This window comes from Stegodyphus dumicola, chromosome 3, assembly GCF_044657685.1.
Source record: "Stegodyphus dumicola isolate Sdum_Otavi_A_Nest chromosome 3, ASM4465768v1".
Lineage (NCBI taxonomy): Eukaryota > Metazoa > Arthropoda > Arachnida > Araneae > Eresidae > Stegodyphus > Stegodyphus dumicola.
In genome coordinates, this window is record NC_140770.1 from 60,914,792 (window position 1) to 60,935,271 (window position 20,480).

At 36.7% G+C, this 20,480-nt stretch overlaps 1 protein-coding gene across 1 annotated transcript in view; it reads left to right on the forward strand.

The window, feature by feature from the left end:
* The window catches only part of Dhc1 (dynein axonemal heavy chain 1), a 402,656-nt gene that overhangs the window by 212,725 nt on the left and 169,451 nt on the right, over positions 1-20,480 (forward strand). Inside the window, exons 47-48 of the mRNA XM_085812430.1 lie at positions 17,476-17,585; positions 19,239-19,402. Coding sequence (XP_085668556.1) covers positions 17,476-17,585; positions 19,239-19,402 — 274 coding nt within the window. The remainder of the gene's footprint in view (positions 1-17,475; positions 17,586-19,238; positions 19,403-20,480) is intronic.

Below are 20,480 nucleotides of genomic sequence, written 5' to 3' on the forward strand. Positions count from 1 at the left end.
AAGCACGAAATATCATACAATATATTTTGTTTATCATGCATTTATTTATCATCGAAATATTGGATCGACTGAAAGCATTATTAATTGTTTTAGCATTAAAATTGAGTTAGTGTAGAATGTGTTCTTTGTGTCCGCCGCTTTGTTTCACAACCTCTTGCAAGTGAACCTTTGCATTTGCCCCAAACCTCCAGCACATGTCGGAAATTGCACATCATTATTCTCATAAAGTATCATTAATGTTACCTGGGCAAAAAAGTAATTTCGGTTTTAGTGTGAAACAAAACTCAATTTTTTTCTATGCAAAAACTGAATTTTAAACAGTCAAATATCTTCCATTCTGTTCGATGACCATTTGCCACAGTTTTGGTAACTTCACGATTCTCCGCTCATAAAACTTCTGATCTTCATCAGCAAAAAACTCAACCAAGTGCGATTTAAGGTCATCGTTATTACTAAACTTTTTACCATTTAAGAAGTTTTGTAAACTTCAAAATAAATGGTAATCCGATGGCGCAAAGTTGGGGTTATGTGGAGGATACAACATCACTTCTCCGCCAAGCTCCAACAATTTCGTACCTGTTGCTAAAGATGTGTGAGATCTCGCATTGTCGCAGTGTAACACGATTCATTTGCGATTTATCTATTCTAGCCTTTTCTCTAATTGCTTCCTCCAGTTTTATAAGCTATTGCCAGTAAACATCTGAGTTAATCGTTTGGTTAATTGGAAGCAGCTCAAAATACACACCTTTATAACCCCACCGAATCGATAGCATAATCTTTTTCTGATGCAATTTAGCTTTCGATATGATTTGTGCTGGTTCATCCATGCTTGGACTATGATCATTTTCGATTAATGTTATTGTAGACGATAAATGTTTCATCACCAGTGATAATTCGTTTCAAAAAAATCGATTGCATTACGTTTGAAATGCGTATCGCAAACATTGATTCGCTGTGTTAAATGAATTTCTTTCAATGCATGAGGAATCCAGATATCGAGCTTCTTATTAACCAGTACAAGATATCTTGATTTCCAATTATTGTGCGTGATACATTTGACTTTTTTCCAATCACTCGTACAGTTATATAACGATTCGATTGATTTATGGCTTTAATTTTGTTGTCGTCAACTTCAGAAGGTCGGCCAGAATGTTGGTCATCCTCAAGTGAAAAATATCCAGAACGAAACTTTTTAAAAACCAATTCTGACACATGCGTTCTGTTGAGCAATCAACAGAGCAATCAACAATCTTAAAGTTTCAGCTGCCAAATCTCAAAAGAAAGTGTGTGTGTGATTATGGAAAAGCCTCGAGGGTTATCTGCCTAAGGGGAGGGATGCCTTCGTGGAGGACTTTCTAAGGGAAACTGGCTCGTATACACGTTACACACGGAGAAAACCACGAAAACGCCCATGCAGCCAGCCCGTTCGCGGGATTCGAACCTCGGACCGAACTACCAGTGTTCAGCGACTTTACCGCTCAGATGCTGGTGGGCCTCAAAAAGAAAGAAATTATGAGATTGGCAGTAGAATAACAAAACGAATATAATGTTGTCCACAGGGTGGTTCAAAATTATTGAGAGCATTTCATGTTTGAACTGTGTGCCACAAATGGAGCTCATGTGAAAGATACTTAATATTTAAAGCTTTGTTGTGTAAAATTGTTTTAAATTGTCTTTCCAAGAAAACGATGAACATGTTCTTTTTTTTTTTTTTTTTTTTTTTTTGTTTTCGAAACATGAAATGCACTTAATAATTTTGAGCCACCTATTATATGTGCAAGCCGAAATTACTTTCTTGTCAATCCAATAGTTAGATTTCGCACCAAGCTAAGTAACGTTCCGTTAGCAGAAATGTACCAAAAGGAGCTACTATCGGAAAATGATATTAGGCAACTTAATATTTTTAACACAAAATAAATCATAAAACGATTTTAAGTTTCTTTGTTATATATATATCATTATTTCAAGTTTCTTTGTCACTTACATTTTCTCTATGTTAAATATGAATGCCAAACTACAGTGGTTTTCGGCAATCAAAAATATCATCATGCATTTCGCTGCTATTAGCCGACTATTCTCTTGCTTATGCGAAACTTGGTATGAAGTTGAATATTTGAAAGTTTTAAGCCTTCCCGAATGTCCTGTACAGGATTTGATGATGCAGCGTGGTTTCAGCAAGGAAGTTCTGGTTTCACTCTAAATACCAGAATTACACGAGTTGTAGCTAGGAATGGAGTGATAACTATTGTTTAAACTTTCAAGAATTATTTACTTTGATTTAACATGTCGAGATTCACTAATAAGTTTTTAAAAAGCGTCAAAGATGTTATAAGCGAGCGAAGTCATGTGAATGCTCCTTCAATGCAGTTTAACAATGCTATTAGCATACATTTCATAATAAAATAATACTTCAAAAGCTGAAATGCTTAAGGGAAGTTTTAATTTTGTTTATAGGTGATGCAGTTACTGATTTTTTTAAAATTTAACCGCGCAAATAAGCTTCCTAGAGGTATTAGAACTCCCAAATCTTCAAAAATTATGAATATGAGATTATTATATTTTAAGATTCTCTATTTTCATTACATGGATCCAAATTTCCTTTTACACGAGACATCAAAACTGGACTCCACCCACTTCTTAATGGGATAAAAAGATAAATATTTTACTTGTAGAGAGTACAACGTTTCCAAGCTCTTTTGTGCTAGATGGAAAATCATAGATGAATTTTCAGATTAATATAAATATTTATGTTTAATTGAGAGGGTTTTGTACCTTCGCATGTGTATCCTTGAAACACGCAATTTCGTTTTAGCCTTTTCAAACAGCTGTGACAGCGATTTGAGTGCAAACTATTTAAACTATTTTAAGATCCAGCCGTGTCCGGTGCCGTAATTAATAGACTCAGATTTATCTTTTAATTTATTCACACCATCAACGTAAACTATATTCGGCCTCTCCCACCGAAAGACAGCATTCGGCCTCTCCACCGAAAGCCAGTCTCCAACTTACTTCTTTTCCGCCCAGAGGGCGCTACTTATTTTCAGGGTTACAGTTTCGGACGACCAGGCACTATACCTTCCCCCTAAGATTGTGGTTGGGCAGGATGTCCAAACACATTCCGATAACAAAGCCTGGTGCTCACAATTTAACATTATAACTACTAATCAACTAAATATAAAATAATACAACATTTGCATAACAAAGAGTTAACCCTTACAAGTATACATTTTAAAGAAAAACTTCCAAATGTTTAAGAATGCTACACTTAAATCATCTAATTGCTGTAAGTAACTAATTTCAATAACTTTATAAGGTATTTCTCCCACTTTCCTAGCGTCTTTCGTGGTGTAGTGGTTCTGCACGCTGGGCCGGTATTCCAGAGGTCCGTGGTTCGATTCCCGGCGAAGGCGTTTGCTATTTTTCATCTTTTCTGCATCTAAAAAAATCCTAATGACTCTAAAAGTGGCGCCCGAACTAAAAGGGTTGTGGATGATGATTCTCCGCACCCAGGATTTGGCGACTAGGTCCCCTAAAACCCTAGTCGCCCTTTAAAAAGGGGTTGTGTATAAGGTATATCTCCCACTTTCCTAGCGTCTTTCGTGGTGTAGTGGTTCTGCACGCTGTGCCGGTATTCCAGATGTCCGTGGTTCGATTCCCGGCGAAGGCGTTTGCTATTTTTCATCTTTTCTGCCTCTAAAAAATCCTAATGACTTTACAAATATTATTTAGTAAAGATATATCTTGCAATAAGCTTTAAAGAAAATAAGAAAGTTAACAATTAACCTAACCACCAAAATTAAAGTCCTTGTGGATTGTCCATAAATGTTTTTAGTCCGTGAAAAGACATTAAATAAAAAGGATATTCATCCTTCTATCAGTCTGGATAAAGCATCTGAGTTACCCATTTTGACTCCTGGTAGATGCTTCATGTTTATTTCGTATTGTTGTAAAGCAAAAGCCCAACGTTGTAATCTAGATGATTGCGGTGCACATTTTGTCAGGTAAGGTGAAGGATTATGGTCGGTGTAAATTTCAACTTTGGATCAAAAAATCGAGGTTTCAAATTTTTTCAAACTCCACACAATAGCATATGCTTCTCTTTCAATAGTAGACCACGATTGCTAAGCTCGAGTTAACTTCTGACTTGCATAGGCTATGGGATAATTGCGTTTATTGAAATTTTGTGACAAACATGCTACAATTCCTATTTGTGAGGCATCACAATGTATAATGAATGGTTGCCCCAAAATTGGTGTATACAACGATGGAGCTTTAATCAGAGCATTCTTGAGTTCCTCGAAAGCAATGTCGGTCTCTTCTTTCCATGTGATTTCCTCAGGTATCTTCTTCTTTGTAAGTTCAGTAAGTGGATATACTAATTCAGAATATTTTGGAATATAGTCTCTATAATAGTTACATAGGCCTAATAAACTTCTGAGTTGCTTCTTGGTCTTCGGTTTTGATAATCTGGAAATTGCTTCTATCTTCTTAGGATCGGCTTGATGTTTTCCAGATCCAATTACATGACCCAAATATTTGATTTGCGGTTTGGCAAAATAACATTGGCTGATATTGACTGTAAAGCGAAGCTCTTCCAACTTAGTGAGTATCATATCCAAATGAACCATATGAGATTTCCAGTTTTTTGAAAATATTGCGATGTCATCAATATATGCTCTGGCAAAGTCTTTGTATTCATGGAGTGCTTCATTGATTTCCCTTTGAAATGTTGCTGCAACGTGTTTCAGACCAAAACTCATAACTTTAAATCTGTACTGTTGTCGATGGGATTTAAACGAAGTGTAATCACGACTTTCAGGATCCATAGGAATAGCCCAATAACCTCGTAGTAAATCCAGTGTTGATATTATATTAGCTTGTCCTATTGAATGTATAAGTTCTGAAGCACTTTACAGAATTCAATGCATGATAATCAACACACAATCGAATTCCCCCGTCTTTCTTGTTCACACAAACTATAGGATATGGAATTTCTGCACTGTTTTCTTCTTTTAAATCAACTTCTAACAGCTCTTCAATTTGTTTATCAACTTTGGACTTTAAGGTTTCCGGAATCAGGTAGATATGTGGCTTTTTCCTTTCTTCATTGGGTTTTAATTTTATTTTGTGAAAAACCACCTTTGCAATTTTCACTTTACCTGTAAATAAGGATTCGTGTTTTCTTATGAGTTGTTCAATTTGCTGCTGTTGATCACCCGTTAAATGTTTAAGTTGAAAATTTTGGAGAAAATTTTTTATATCTTGAGACGAAGCTTGCGGAGTTGGATGGATCTCTCCAAATTCTTCTTTATTTTTCGAAAATAACTCCCACAGCATTTACTCTAGCTATATACTTTCTGATTTTATTCACGTGAATATGTCTTACTTTCCCATCTGAGAGTTTCACTTTATATGAATGAGGTGGACAGTACTTTATAATCTCCCCTGAATCAGTCCATCTTGCATAAAGTTTATTGGACGAATCGGGAATAAGCAAATAAACTTTGTCTCCTACTTGAACTACATGAATTCTTTAGGTATAGATCGACGATTAAAGTAATTCGAGCCCTGTAAGCTGCCTGTTTATCAGATGCTATCAAGGATGCTTGATCAGCTGCTCGTTCTAAGTTTATTTTCATTTCTTGTAAATAATCAACAACTGATTGCTTCATATTTACGGGTATCGGTATTTCACCATTCCAACTAGATTTCAGAAAGCTCAGTGGACCACGTATCTCTCGAACATACATTAACTTAAACGGAGAAACCCCTGTAGTAGAATTGGGAACCTCGCGATAAGCAAAGAGCAAATATGGTAGATACGTATTTCAATTAGATGGATCCATACGGATGATGTGATGTAGAGCGTTTTTCAAAACTCGGTTGTACCTCTCGACAAGTCCAGTACTAGCTGGACATCTTGGAACTGAAAATCTAGGATGTCATCCAAGACGCTTCATAAATTCTTGTTGTGTCAGTTGAGAAATAAAGTTACTTCCTTGGTCACTTGCTATAATTTTCGGAATACCAGTTCTTGTAAATATTTCCAACAAAGCTTTTGCCGTTAAAGAACGTAATGGAATGGCTTCTGGCCAACGCGAATGTTGATCCATTAAACTTAAAACATATTTATGTTTTCTTGCAGAAGAAGGTTCTATAGGACCTATAATATCGATATTAACAACTTCGAATGGTAAATAAGGTCTTAGAACTGGGGTAATAGTATCAGGTTCAATGTTCCTTCTAACCTTCTTCGGGAACATACAAGGACCTGACTAGGAACAGAGAGCTTACTAAACCTATGTTCACTAATTGTAGTAAGTAGACAGGATACAGACGAAGGGTATACAAAACCCTTTATTTTTCTCTATATACAATGACTTCCGTACTTCGGAATACAATGACCCTCCACTCGGGGTCTAACGTAAAAAAGTATAAAAACAAAACTAAACTCTAATTTAACTTTAGAATAATACACGTGGAAGATTGGCCTTATAATAACAGGAAGCGTATGTAGCACAGAGACTGTGAACACTACAATACGTTTAATTTATCAAGAGGATTAAAACCTCTGGCCTGGAAGGCGAACAGCAACTGCGTAACTTCTAAAGTAAGCGGCCTGCGTTGACTTACTGCTTCCTCTCTCTCTTGCTTGGCAAAAAGCCACAACTTAAGTACTTGGCGTTCGCCAGACAAACTTTGCATAAAATCCTTAACGCTTATAATTCTGGCCGGAAGTAGAAAATAAGAAGTGATAGTAAAGATTTAAAATAAAATAAACGTTAGTAAAACTTAAGATCCTTACATACTTCCCGCCAGAGTTAATTAGTTTGAAACTGAGGTCTAAAACGACCTTGTTGAAAACTTTTAGCTCTAGAATCTAACGCGAGGCCAACCTTTTACAAACACAACTTCCCTAGAAACTAGAAATTTAAAAGAAAGAAATTTGTTACAATAGCAGCTCCCAGGATATACAACAATCTTTTTTTCATCTGTACTGCATCTAAACAGGAGCATTATTCAATTCTGGTTCCTTCCAGAGATCTGGAAGGAAAACTAGTTTAATGAAATGTTACACAATGACATTGCAAATAACATATAGAATATACTTCTCTTAACATTCTTATCTCATTCATGACTATTTTAATTATCTCTCCCCGTGCTCTCTGACATGTGTTGTAAAAGAACACCAAACACGAATGTGTTTCTGTCTACGTGTGCCACACTTCCTCCTACAATCAAAACACTAACGTGTTAAAATTCAACATAACGAGACCTCTTAACACACCCTACTTTCAACTCTAAACCCTGAGGTACTATTCTAAAAGTGGCTAACTCTAAAGTGTAGCGTCAGAGAGCCTAAGTATATCATTCAACCTTTACCACATATTCGCCATGATTTAATCTTTACAGTCACACGAATAACAAATTTTTAACATTACTTTCACTTTTACCATATCACGGTATTTCTTAACATTTAAAATAACAGAACATATCAACATGCCGTTAATTTTTCAGATTTGAAAACATACATTAGTAGTACATTGTTAACTTCTATTCTTTTCAAAGCAAGTGCCAATTCTTTCTACATTGAAATAATACTACATTTCAAAAAGTCTTTCAGACTAAAACTTCTTTCTTGCTAGAATGTTTTAAATAAAATTTATACAATAACTTTTTACAATATTTAAGTCTTTACACAACGCTATTATACATCAACTTTAGTTTTACGCACGAGTAATTTAAAAACATAATACGAAAATCGGTCACAACTCATTTCTCGCCCTTTTGGCGATAAAGGTAGACCTCGCATGAGGTAAAACTTCTTGAAATCTGCCACTTGCAGTAAGAATGAAAGATTAACTTAAGTTTGCAAAGTAACATAAAATTTTACTTATCTTTGTAATATTCGGACATCCTTTTCTGGGCCCAGTCTTTAAAGGTACTGGAGATAGTAGCTTGGTTTATCCTCCTTCTTGTACGGGCTCGCCCTTCAGTGCTTTCCTCTGGAAGCTTCCTTTTCTCACCAGTACGGCCACCCTTGAATACTTTCCTTTTCTCCTCTGCTTGTGGTCTTTGCCGTTTGATGGTCTTGTCGGAACCGGGAAACATCTGTCGTGATCCTGCTTGGACCTCGTTGTTAGCCGTTCAAATTTTTCTTGTACTTTTTCCTCCGCCGCTGATGGCCCTTCCGCAGTTCGGCGACATTTGCTGCGGAGAGTTCTGTCGGATGAGTAGATCTTCCGTTTTAAAGCCGGGTTATAGTTGCCGTTATTTCTCCTGGCTTTCTTTGCATTCGTCGTACTTCTCCCTTCTTCCTTCTGGGGGTGTTCGTGAACTCTGTTTTCTGGACGGTGGAACGGCTTCTTTTTCTTGTTACCTTCCATTTTTCCGCGGGGCAATTTTCTTTTCACTTGCTTCTGTCTCTCATTGGCTTGCCCTTGTACTTGTCGTTTTTTCACCTCTGGAACTTGTACCTGCGGTGTCTGCCGTGCCGGATCCTGCAAAAGATCTGAAAAGATTTGCATTTTATTACGATCGAAGTAGGGCTTGATTTGATCAATGTTTGCGGAACAGGTTTCACCATTTCTGGCTTTTAACACTACAACAGCGTGAGTTATTTTTTCTATAACATATGGTCCTTCAAATCGTGGAAAAAATTTGGCAGTTTTATCTTCTGGTGCTATAGAAAGTGAATGCTTAATTTTTAAAACTTCATCCCCTACTTTAGAAGTTACTCCCCGTCGTTTCAAATCATAATATAATTTCTGTTTTCTTTGTGCTACTTCCGTATTCTTTTTTGCTTCTTTTATTAGTTTTTCTATATCACCCATTTTAAATTCTGGGGCTCTTTGTTGCACGTAAAATAGTTTATGTAACGGTGTTATAATCTTTCTGCCTAGAAATAACTCAGCAGGAGTTTTGCCCGTTGTATCATGTTTTGCGGTCCTAAGGGCGAAAGCAAATTCATTGACATAGTTATCCCAGCTTTTATGAAGATTTTTAACATAACTACGGATAATTTTCACTATATTTCTGTTGACCCGTTCCGCTATATTTGATTGCGGCCGATACGGGACCATTTTTAAATGACGTATGCCCAGTTTTTGGCACATGTCTTCAAATATATTACTTACAAATTGAGGACCATTATCCGATATAACTTTTAGGGGCGCCCCGTATTTTAAAATATATTTATTTAAAATAGAATCGGTAACCAATTTCGCGGAGGCTCGTTTTAAGGGAACAATTTCGGTCCATTTACTAAAATGATCAACCATAACAAGGAGATAGCGACTTTTATTTAACTGACTTTTTGGGAAAGGGCCCAATAAATCGATGGCAATTATTTCGTTTGGAAATTCGGATTTAATACTATTTAGAAACCCGGCCGGGCGGAAATTAATATAATTAACGGCTTGACATGTTGGGCAGGACTGGACATACGCCCTTGTTAACTTTTGCAGTTCAGGAAAGTAGACTGCCTCGCGTACGCGTTGGATAGTTTTTCGAATACCAGCATGAGAAGCTAAAGGGCTGTCATGGAGCTCATGAAGGATATTTAATCTAAGACTAGCTGGGATAACAGGTCGAAATTCGTTGTTGGAATTCGTAGTTTTTGTGTAGAATAATAGACCATCTATTAGTTCGTAATGGGCCGCCCTATTTCTTATCGCCACAATATCTTGGTGGCTAAAATTTTCAGGATCCTTCAAATACTCATAAATACTTCCAAACTCAGGATCCTTACCCAGTTCTGTTATTACAGTTTCTCGAGAATTTATTGTACACGCTGTAAGCATTGCAACGTTTACGGTATTACCCTGTTCGTCTAATTTAATTCGTGATAGGGCATCTGCTACGATATTTTCCTTTCCGGGAGTATGCTTGATTACCAGATTATATTCTTGCAGCTTGAGTGCCCATCTTATTAACCTTGGGGATAAATTTTTCCCTGAGTACAATCTAGTTACCGCCGCATGATCAGAATATACTGTTATCGGCGCCTTTCCAAAATAGACTCGGAACTTTTGCACTGCTAACAGAACTGCAAGTGCCTCTCTCTCGGTCGCGGAATAGTTTCTTTGTGTTTGATTTAAAGTTCGGCTAAAAAATGCCACGGGCTGCTGATTTTGCGAAAGTACCGCTCCTACCGCATAATCCGAAGCATCCGCTGAAATTTCTAAATTTTCATCCTTTTCAGGAAATTTCAACACAGGGGCTTGCGTTAATGCTTGTTTTAATTTTTCGAAAGCACTATTGGCTTCGGCCGTCCACGAGAATCTTGCCTTTTTCCTTTTTAATTTTAACAATGGCTCAGCGATAGCCGCAAAATCTTTTATAAAGGACCTATAATATGAACAAAGTCCTAGAAAAGAAGAAAGCTTCTTTGCCGTGTTTGGAGTCGGATACATTTGTACAGCGATTATTTTTGATTCATCTGTCTCGATCCCTTTTTGAGATATTTTGTAACCTAAATATTTTAACTCAGGGGCTGCAAATTTGCACTTTTCGACATTAACTTTTAGACCGGCCTCATTTAATAAAGAAAACACCTGTCTTAAATCCTGTACATGTTGGTCTAGATTATCACTAGTAATAATGATATCGTCTAAATAGATAAATGTGGACTTTCCAAGAACAGGTCTTAACACAATGTCCATGCATCGCTGAAATGTTGCCGGGGCGCCTGAAAGGCCAAACGGCATACGCAAAAATGCATAAGTGCCAGACTTGGTTATAAAAGCAGTCTTAGGCACGTCCTCAGGCCTCACCCCTATTTGAAAATAACCAGTCGTTAAGTCTAAAGTCGTCATAAATTTGGTTGATTTTATGTTCCTTAAAATTTCTTCTATGATCGGCAACGGATATACCGGATATTTTGTTATGGAATTTAATTTACGGTAATCAATAGCGAATCTCCACCTTTTTGCTCAAATAACTTTTCCAGTGTAGTCGGATTTCTTAATTCAATAAAGTCTTGCACTTGGGGTAGTAACCTCGGCAAAATCACTTGAATTATTTCAGGATCCGGACGGTTTCCATACAAGAGCTTGAAAACGTGAATTTTTTGGATGCTCCAAAGGATAATCATTATTTTTCTTACATAAAACCACCGGGCTAGCATAACTACTTGAGATGGGCGTTATGATCTTTTTACGTAGCATATCGGTAATATGCCATTCTATAATTTTTTCCTTATTCTTATCATACCGGTATGGTTTTTGACGAATTGGCAATGCATCTCCGGTGTCAATACTATGGTTAGTAACCTGAGTAAATCCTGGAATATCACTAAATAACGAAGCAAATTCACTTACCACTTGTCGGATTCTATCTTGCTCGTCATTAGGCAGGTGGTCAAGATTTAACCTTGGCGGTTCAACCTTTTCTACACGCACTGGTTTCATTGTCAGCTTAAAGGACGCTTCATTAAAATCCAGTGTAGCTTGTGCGTCTGAAAGAAAGTCTATTCCTAAGATTAAATGTACTTGCAAATTCTTTACTATAAAAAACATCACCTTTACTTGTTCGTCCTTGATACGGATATACAAATGTACTTTACCTACGCACTTACATTGTTCTCCTTGCGCCGCTAATACTGTCGTATTATCCGCATTATATATATGCGGTATTTGCGAAAATACTTTCTAAAAAAGACTTCTGCCACACAGGAACACTGCGCTCCGGTATCCAGGAGTGCGGTGGCCGGGATATTATTCACCAAGACTTCAATCTTCGGAAGAGTCAAATTTTTCACCATTACTGTATTTAACTTGTAGGAAAAGGGGTTTTCGTGGCCTTCGGATTTCCGCACCCTCTCGTCAGCAGAAATCCGTTTTAGTTTAAATTATTTTTCCTTTCCGTGCTTTCCTTCTTTTTCCCCTGGCCTTGAGACTTTTTTCCTGGGTTGCTATTGAACTGTCGACGTTCGCCGGCTGTTTTTGAATGCTCGGGTTTCCTTGCCCACTGATTCGCTTTTTCTCCGTAGCCGTATGCTTGAGTTTGCTGTAGTCTTGGCGTACCAAATTGGTTTCGCTGTTGATATTGGCGTCTTCTTTCGACGTCCGCCGTTCTTCTACTTTCAAACTGGATTGCTAGCTCAAATAACTTTTCCAGTGTAGTCGGATTTCTTAATTCAATAAAGTCTTGCACTTGGGGTAGTAACCTCGGCAAAATCACTTGAATTATTTCAGGATCCGGACGGTTTCCATACAAGAGCTTGAAAACGTGAATTTTTTGGATGCTCGAAAGGATAATCATTATTTTTCTTACATAAAACCACCGGGCTAGCATAACTACTTGAGATGGGCGTTATGATCTTTTTACGTAGCATATCGGTAATATGCCATTCTATAATTTTTTCCTTATTCTTATCATACCGGTATGGTTTTTGACGAACTGGCAATGCATCTCCGGTGTCAATACTATGGTTAGTAACCTGAGTAAATCCTGGAATATCACTAAATAACGAAGCAAATTCACTTACCACTTGTCGGATTCTATCTTGCTCGTCATTAGGCAGGTGGTCAAGATTGAACCTTGGCGGTTCAACCTTTTCTACACGCACTGGTTTCATTGTCAGCTTAAAGGACGCTTCATTAAAATCCAGTGTAGCTTGTGCGTCTGAAAGAAAGTCTATTCCTAAGATTAAATGTACTTGCAAATTCTTTACTATAAAAAACATCACCTTTACTTGTTCGTCCTTGATACGGATATACAAAGGTACTTTACCTACGCACTTACATTGTTCTCCTTGCGCCGCTAATACTGTCGTATTATCCGCATTATATATATGCGGTATTTGCGAAAATACTTTCTAAAAAAGACTTCTGCCACACAGGAACACTGCGCTCCGGTATCCAGGAGTGCGGTGGCCGGGATATTATTCACCAAGACTTCAATCTTCGGAAGAGTCAAATTTTTCACCATTACTGTATTTAACTTGTAGGAAAAGGGGTTTTCGTGGCCTTCGGATTTCCGCACCCTCTCGTCAGCAGAAATCCGTTTTAGTTTAAATTATTTTTCCTTTCCGTGCTTTCGTTCTTTTTCCCCTGGCCTTGAGACTTTTTTCCTGGGTTGCTATTGAACTGTCGACGTTCGCCGGCTGTTTTTGAATGCTCGGGTTTCCTTGCCCACTGATTCGCTTTTTCTCCGTAGCCGTATGCTTGAGTTTGCTGTAGTCTTGGCGTACCAAATTGGTTTCGCTGTTGATATTGGCGTCTTCTTTCGACGTCCGCCGTTCTACTTTCAAACTGGATTGCTAGCTCAAATAACGTTTCCAGTGTAGTCGGATTTCTTAATTCAATAAAGTCTTGCACTTGGGGTAGTAACCTCGGCAAAATCACTTGAATTATTTCAGGATCCGGACGGTTTCCATACAAGAGCTTGAAAACGTGAATTTTTCTTAAAATAAAGCTCGAGAGGTTTTCGATTCTTTGTTGATATATACTAAAAAGTTCCGTTTCTAATTTCGCACGATCCCTTACAACAGGGAAGGCTTTTAGTAGGGCAGTCTTGAAATTTTCGTAAGTATAGGTGGGACTTCCTGCTTGACCCAAGAGACTTCTGCCGATACATTTGAACCAGTTAAACGCTTGGCCCCTCAAAGCGCTGGTAGCTAAGGTAACTTTTTGAAACTCGTGCACGGGGTAGAGCATGAAGTGGTCATCCAATTTTTCCAAAAAACTGGTTACCGGTGAGTTTCCATTAAACGTTGCTTCTGGTTTCATCGAAGCGCGCATGGTCTGGACGATGTACCCGAATCCTTCCAGGGCGGCAGCTGGCATTTCTGGATTCTGAGCCGTTCCTGCAGGCAGCACAGGTTCTTCTTGAAACTCGGCCATGGTTATTCTTCTTCGTTGGGCGCCACTATCAGGTTCAATGTTCCTTCTAACCTTCTTCGGGAACATACAAAGACCTGACTAGGAACAGAGAGCTTACTAAAGCTATGTTCACTAATTGTAGTAAGTAGACAGGATACAGACGAAGGGTATACAAAACCCTTTATTTTTCTCTATATACAATGACTTCCGTACTTCGGAATACAATGACCCTCCACTCGGGGTCTAACGTAAAAAAGTATAAAAACAAAACTAAACTCTAATTTAACTTTAGAATAATACACGTGGAAGATTGGCCTTATAATAACAGGAAGCGTATGTAGCACAGAGACTGTGAACACTACAATACGTTTAATTTATCAAGAGGATTAAAACCTCTGGCCTGGAAGGCGAACAGCAACTGCGTAACTTCTAAAGTAAGCGGCCTGCGTTGACTTACTGCTTCCTCTCTCTCTTGCTTGGCAAAAAGCCACAACTTAAGTACTTGGCGTTCGCCAGACAGACTTTGCATAAAATCCTTAACGCTTATAATTCTGGCCGGAAGTAGAAAATAAGAAGTGATAGTAAAGATTTAAAATAAAATAAACGTTAGTAAAACTTAAGATCCTTACAATAGGAATTATATCAGTTATTTTTTTCGGTATTTCTTAACTGACATGATTCTCAAGACAGGCAGTATTCAGTAATATCATTAGTCATATTGAACCAGTAGAAATTATATCTGATTCTCTCTATTGTTTTCTTTATTTCCATATGAGCCCCGAAAACAGATTCTTGTGCTAATTTTAAAAAATCTTTTCTTCGACTCTCTGGAAGAATTAACTGCTGAACTGAATCTCCCATTACTTTATATCATTGTGAAAAATTATATTATCAAGTTCCATAAAATTTCCTTTCCCCTGTTTTAAATTAATTCTGACTTCTTCCAAACTCGGGCAAGACATCTGCTCCTCTCGTAATTTCAATACATCATTACGTTGATTATTTTCTAATATAGGTATTGGAGTCGTTACTCAATGCGTATTGGTATATGAACTATCCCTATTTTCTATTTTAATTTCTTCATATGGCTGAGGAATGTTTATTTCAGGCTTATTTGAATTCACGTAGTCTAAGCATTTATTCGATTCGCTTTCCACATTCGTTTTCCGCATTAAATTTGTTTCCCCCTTCAAACCGCATCCGTCGCGCAAGGGTTACAAGGTTTGCATGGGTAATAAACAATCTACGTTTCAAGCGATCTGTTACTGTCGCCAAAATGTCTACCGGGTAGTTTAATAAATCAGAATCCTCATCTTTCAGTGCCATAAATAATTTTATTAATTTCGCTTCTATTTCTTCGCCAAATGCAGATATTAACTTAATTTTTCCATTATCTTGATCGGTTGGCGGTACAATATTACTGTTTAAAAAAAAATGTAATGACGGTTCATGAAATATGAGTTTATGTACATTTTAAAAAATAAAATATAAAATGATAAAAATGAGCTTTTCTGAATGTGATTATTTACAGATTATGTGTACTTTTCTCGGAAATCTTCGTTCCAGCTCTGTAACAATTTCCATGACGTATTTCTTGTATGTATATACTAAAATACGTTTCTTTGCTAAAAATATAATTTTTTCTACAATTTTTTATTATCAAAGATGTTTGAATTGTAACTATACATTTCGCATACACACACATGAAAAAAAAATGTTAGAATTTTATAATAGCATCATTTTAGCGCAATATAAAATATTTGTTTTTCAAAAACAATTCATATGTCTATTCATAACGTATTCTGAACAAAAGTACATTGAAAATTTCCCTTTTAACATTATTGATATAAAGAGTTCCAATATCTTACCCTGTTGCTCCTTTTATTGCAATTCTATTCGATCACTGTGTGTACAGATTTTCCCACAATGCACAGGGTAATTATAAACGGTAGCTGGAAGCTTTACTTCCGTCATTATAGATAGATTGCATTTACAACCGCCTGGCCATATGAACTTCGCCAGATCTTCATATGGCCAGGCGGATGTATTATTGTTTACACCATGACAGCACGCAGTGGGAAAAGGGAAACTTCCTTATATTTTCCCGCCGCTTAAGGGACTGAGGAGAGAAGATCAGGCCCCAGTAGGCCAAACTCAGACGATGATGAGTTAACGTTCATCACATTTTAGTTGACTGCCACTTTAAAAAGAAAAAAAAAGAACTTTTTCTAGGATCTAGAAATGTGAGAAAAATCTCCCATGTCCTGGTCAGGATTCCAACTCCGGATCATCTGAAAAGATTGAACATGCTCACCATAAGAGCACGCTGCAAAGAAAGTGGAATTTAGTATAAATATACCATTCAAATATTCGTTATGCTCCAAAATATGTTAGAAAAGGGTATCAATCGGAATCGTGAGCCAAAGTGCCAAATGTGATAACATCGTTTATTATTTCGCATTACGAGTAACTGTGCAACAATGCCATTGCGAATAAATGGGAAGGATAAACAGCTATCGAGTAACTGCCCCTTGGATATTTTCACTTTTTTTTAGTACTGAAATAATTCTTATAATAAATAAAACAATTACTACGACTTTTGTGATCCGGAATCTGCTAAACGATTTATAAGAGTCATGATTAAATTCTTCAGTACAAAGCTATCATTCATACTGAAAGGCTTTGTTTGGAAGACCACAAAAGAAAATTGTACTTTACTGCTATCAGAGTACCGAAATGGGGTCATAACAAAAGATCGTGTCACGATTAGAAAGGTTAATTGAGCGGATATTGGTTTAAAAAATGCTCATTTCCAACTTACTACATTATGTTGTCAAAAGCTGAGCTAGAATCCCAGCTATTACAACTAGAAATGAGTTACTGTTCAGTGGTTTAATTATATTCATTCTTATTCGGTAATTTCTGAAATTATCTTTGCTTATTTTGAATTTAATAAAATAGTCCTTCTTTTCATGAAACTATGTATATCAGAGTTGCCTTTCTTATCTATAGTAAATTTCGCACCATTTCACGTTTTACTCCAAGTGGCGATTTGCTAATCGATAAATATCCCTACCCCCCAAAAATGTTTTCCATTTTTGCATGCAAATTTTATAAAGTTTGGAAATGTTAGCTCAAATTAAGTAACAGATGCTATTTCATTCCAGTACGCAAAATACTAATAATCAAAATTACCCAATTTTGTGAATGTTCCGTAAATTTGTTTTTTTAATTAAGTCTCGATTTACACTAATCCGAATACCTCGACAAATTTTGCACTTAAAGCGCTTAAGTTTTAACACATTAAATCAACGAAATCAGTGCCACTTTCAGTACCAGAAATTTACATGTGATATTAGATTTTGTTTTATAGAATCTTCCCAGCGTGTCAAAATTACCTCAGTAAAATTCCTTTCACTATTTATAGGGAATTTTGCGTTAGAAAAATATTTATAGGATCAATAAGGTTAAGGAAATAGAGCTTGCAGCTAGCGTTTTAGATTATCCTTGTATATCTATAAAGTTATACTAAAAATTCCTCCTATGCAAATATTTCATTGCTGTTGAAACAACAAGCATTTCAGCTTCAATCATTCAAATAATAAACTTCCACGCAGATGAGAAACTTAAAATTAATTCTTTTTCACAGGCAATATCGTAAGTGGAGCATTTTCTGAAAAGCAAGGTTTCATACCTGAAGTTTGCAGCTTAGCTGAGAAACTCGTGCCACTCACCAGGAAAGTCTGGCACTTAACAAAAGTAAGAAATATATAGAATTCTTCCGAGTTATTTTTCATTAACTGGTTTTTTTACTGAAGGAAATGCAGAATTATTTTTAATGTTTGAACATATTATAAATAACGGATAATACGACATACTTCATTTTATTCCCCACCGAATTCATAGATGATGGAATGATATTTCTATGATTAGAAACATTCTATATCACATAAACCACACAATATTTTAGAGAGAAAAAGCATGCGTTCGTCAAAGTAAGAAATAATAAAATGAGAGTTAAAAATACCTGCAATAATTCATACACAATTATTCCAGCCTTAGTAATGGCCAACGCCTATAAACGGCTGTAGCCCGCCATTGAAAAAAAAACATTCCTACGCAATTAAGCATATTCAGAGCTTCACTAACGCAGTGCTGTCAATTTCTAACAAATTGCAAGACGAGTATAAATTTATTGAGTAGTTCGCAATGCTACATGTCTTTAGAAATGCGAATATACATTTCAGCCCGGTGGAATAATGCTACAATGGGTAGATGTACACATGCAATGATCCCAAAAGAAAGCATGGATCTACAGAGCAAAACTGCCATTTCTAACAGGACATGGATCGTACAAAGTAGATCTTCATCGTTTTGATCTTTCCAACACAAACACCTGCGATTATGGGAAAGTAGAAGGCAGGAGTGTCGTTGTTGTTGTTGATGACTAATGATCACTTGTCTGACCTATAATCAGCCGCCCAAGCACACGAAATTCCTCATGGCAAGGAGCACAAGATACGTCTGTCGTTGGCAATAGCATTGAGCACCTTACAGGTGACAATGCGATTTAGCTAAGTATTGGATGCTTGCAAGTATGATGCCTTTGCGGAATGGAAGCACTCGAATTACACTCCGAGCCAGAAGTCCAGTAGAATGTATTATTTATAACTGCCAACTATTATTTATGAACAACTTTGCAGAAAAATTGCATTTCGAAAAAATATTAGCAGTTTACATATCACACTGATATCGCCTGTTGTTTCTCAAACATTGTGGGACACCTGGTATATCTGATTAGTCGCATTAATGTGTCTCTATACCTAAGTGAGAGGGGCAATGAAATGAAAGAACTTTTTCTATAACACAATAATCAAAATTTTTCCTACAGCCGTTAAATCGTATATTATATTTTACACTATTAAAACAAATTAATATGGTTTATATTTGCTTCGGATTGTTATGTAAGCTTCAGCTTCATGACAGGATGTTAAGAATTTTTTCTTGAGAATTTCAGATGTGTAAAATGAAATGCTGATATTAAGTAATTCCACTTTAAAATTTTATGCTTTTGTTCTGTCCAAAGAGTTTTCTACAAAAAATAAAAGCTTTATTGTCTTTCTCTAAAATTTTCTGCGCCATTTCCAACTTAGTTGACCATTTTATTTCCTAAGTTATTTTGATTTATTTTAAACATCACTTTTATTACATTTATTTCATGTTGTCACAATTTTTCACATGTGTTAAACAACTGAACCAATACTGACACAAGGAAAATAATCTGTATTACGAGAGATGGCATCGAGATTTACGTCGTTGGTATCACAAAACGATGTGAACATTTTCATTTGAATTCTACTATATACAAAAGTTTAAATTTCTCTGATAAATAACTTCATTTTTTCTTTTCAGCTGACAATGCTTCCAACACCAGCTAAATTCCATTATGTTTTCAATTTGAGAGAGCTGTCTCGTATTTGGCAAGGCATGATCTCAGCTACACCCTCCGTTCTGTGCAACCAAGAAACACTGATTTCTTTGTGGAAACACGAGTGCTGTCGAATTATTGCGGACAGGTTGTGGAATTTACGTTGTTTATAAGCATACGTGTATTTCATATTTTAGTTTAAAATTAAATCTTAAGTAAATAAAATTTTTCTCGTGTGCATAATTCAAGACCCATACTTATAACAATAATAGAAATAATGTGCTATTGTGACTTATCTTACTTGTCTAACAATAACATCAAAACAAGTCCACGAATTTTATCCCGGCACAAGTCGTTGTCATGGCCATTGGAGACCGCGACAGTACGATTTTTTCCAATTCCATCCCAATTTCGAGGACGAGTCCCTCACAAAGCGTGTCCAAGGGACTTTTATCACCTTCCTAACTACTCTGCAGGGCTTCCGGCTGATCGTGTATTTTCAATGTTCCGCAAGGACAATCTAGAGATATAAGCATCGAACCAACCTGTTACACTAAATACCATACAAGTTATTACTTAATTTCATAGGGAAATAGCGTTGTTGCAAGAGCCGTACAGATAAAAAAAGGCATGCTCCTGAAATACCCTCCGACTGTAGTACCTTCACATCTCTGAATAACAAAACTGCGATAAGCTACCCTCACACCCTCCCCCCCCTCAATGAAGAATTAATCCATATGCTTTTCTGTAGGATCATACTGTCATGAACCTTCTCTCTGCAACCAAATACATTACTGCACTCACATCAGTTTACTTCTCACCAAAATATGATGTAGGACTTCAACTAGCTGAACTGGACCTTTATTCGTTCACTGCCAGAAAGCATCACATCCGAACACGAGATTTCAACGCTACCCAAGTCATTTGGATGTGCAGACACAGAAAATCCACGAGAGGCCGCTTTGGGAAGAAAACATCAGATCAGTGCGAATATGGACACTAGAAGTTTAATTGTATTAATACAAGGGCATATTGCAAAACCCAGTGCTTTCAACTGAGCAGCAGTAATTGAAAACACAATGTCTAATCCTTGCTCTGTCACAAAACTGTACCGTACATAAACTTACTGTGCTATAAGCGATTCCACCCCTAGAATTGCAGTTCTATTTTTAATGTCAGAAGATAGACTAATGGGTCAAGAAATATAGGCAATTATAAACCATTTC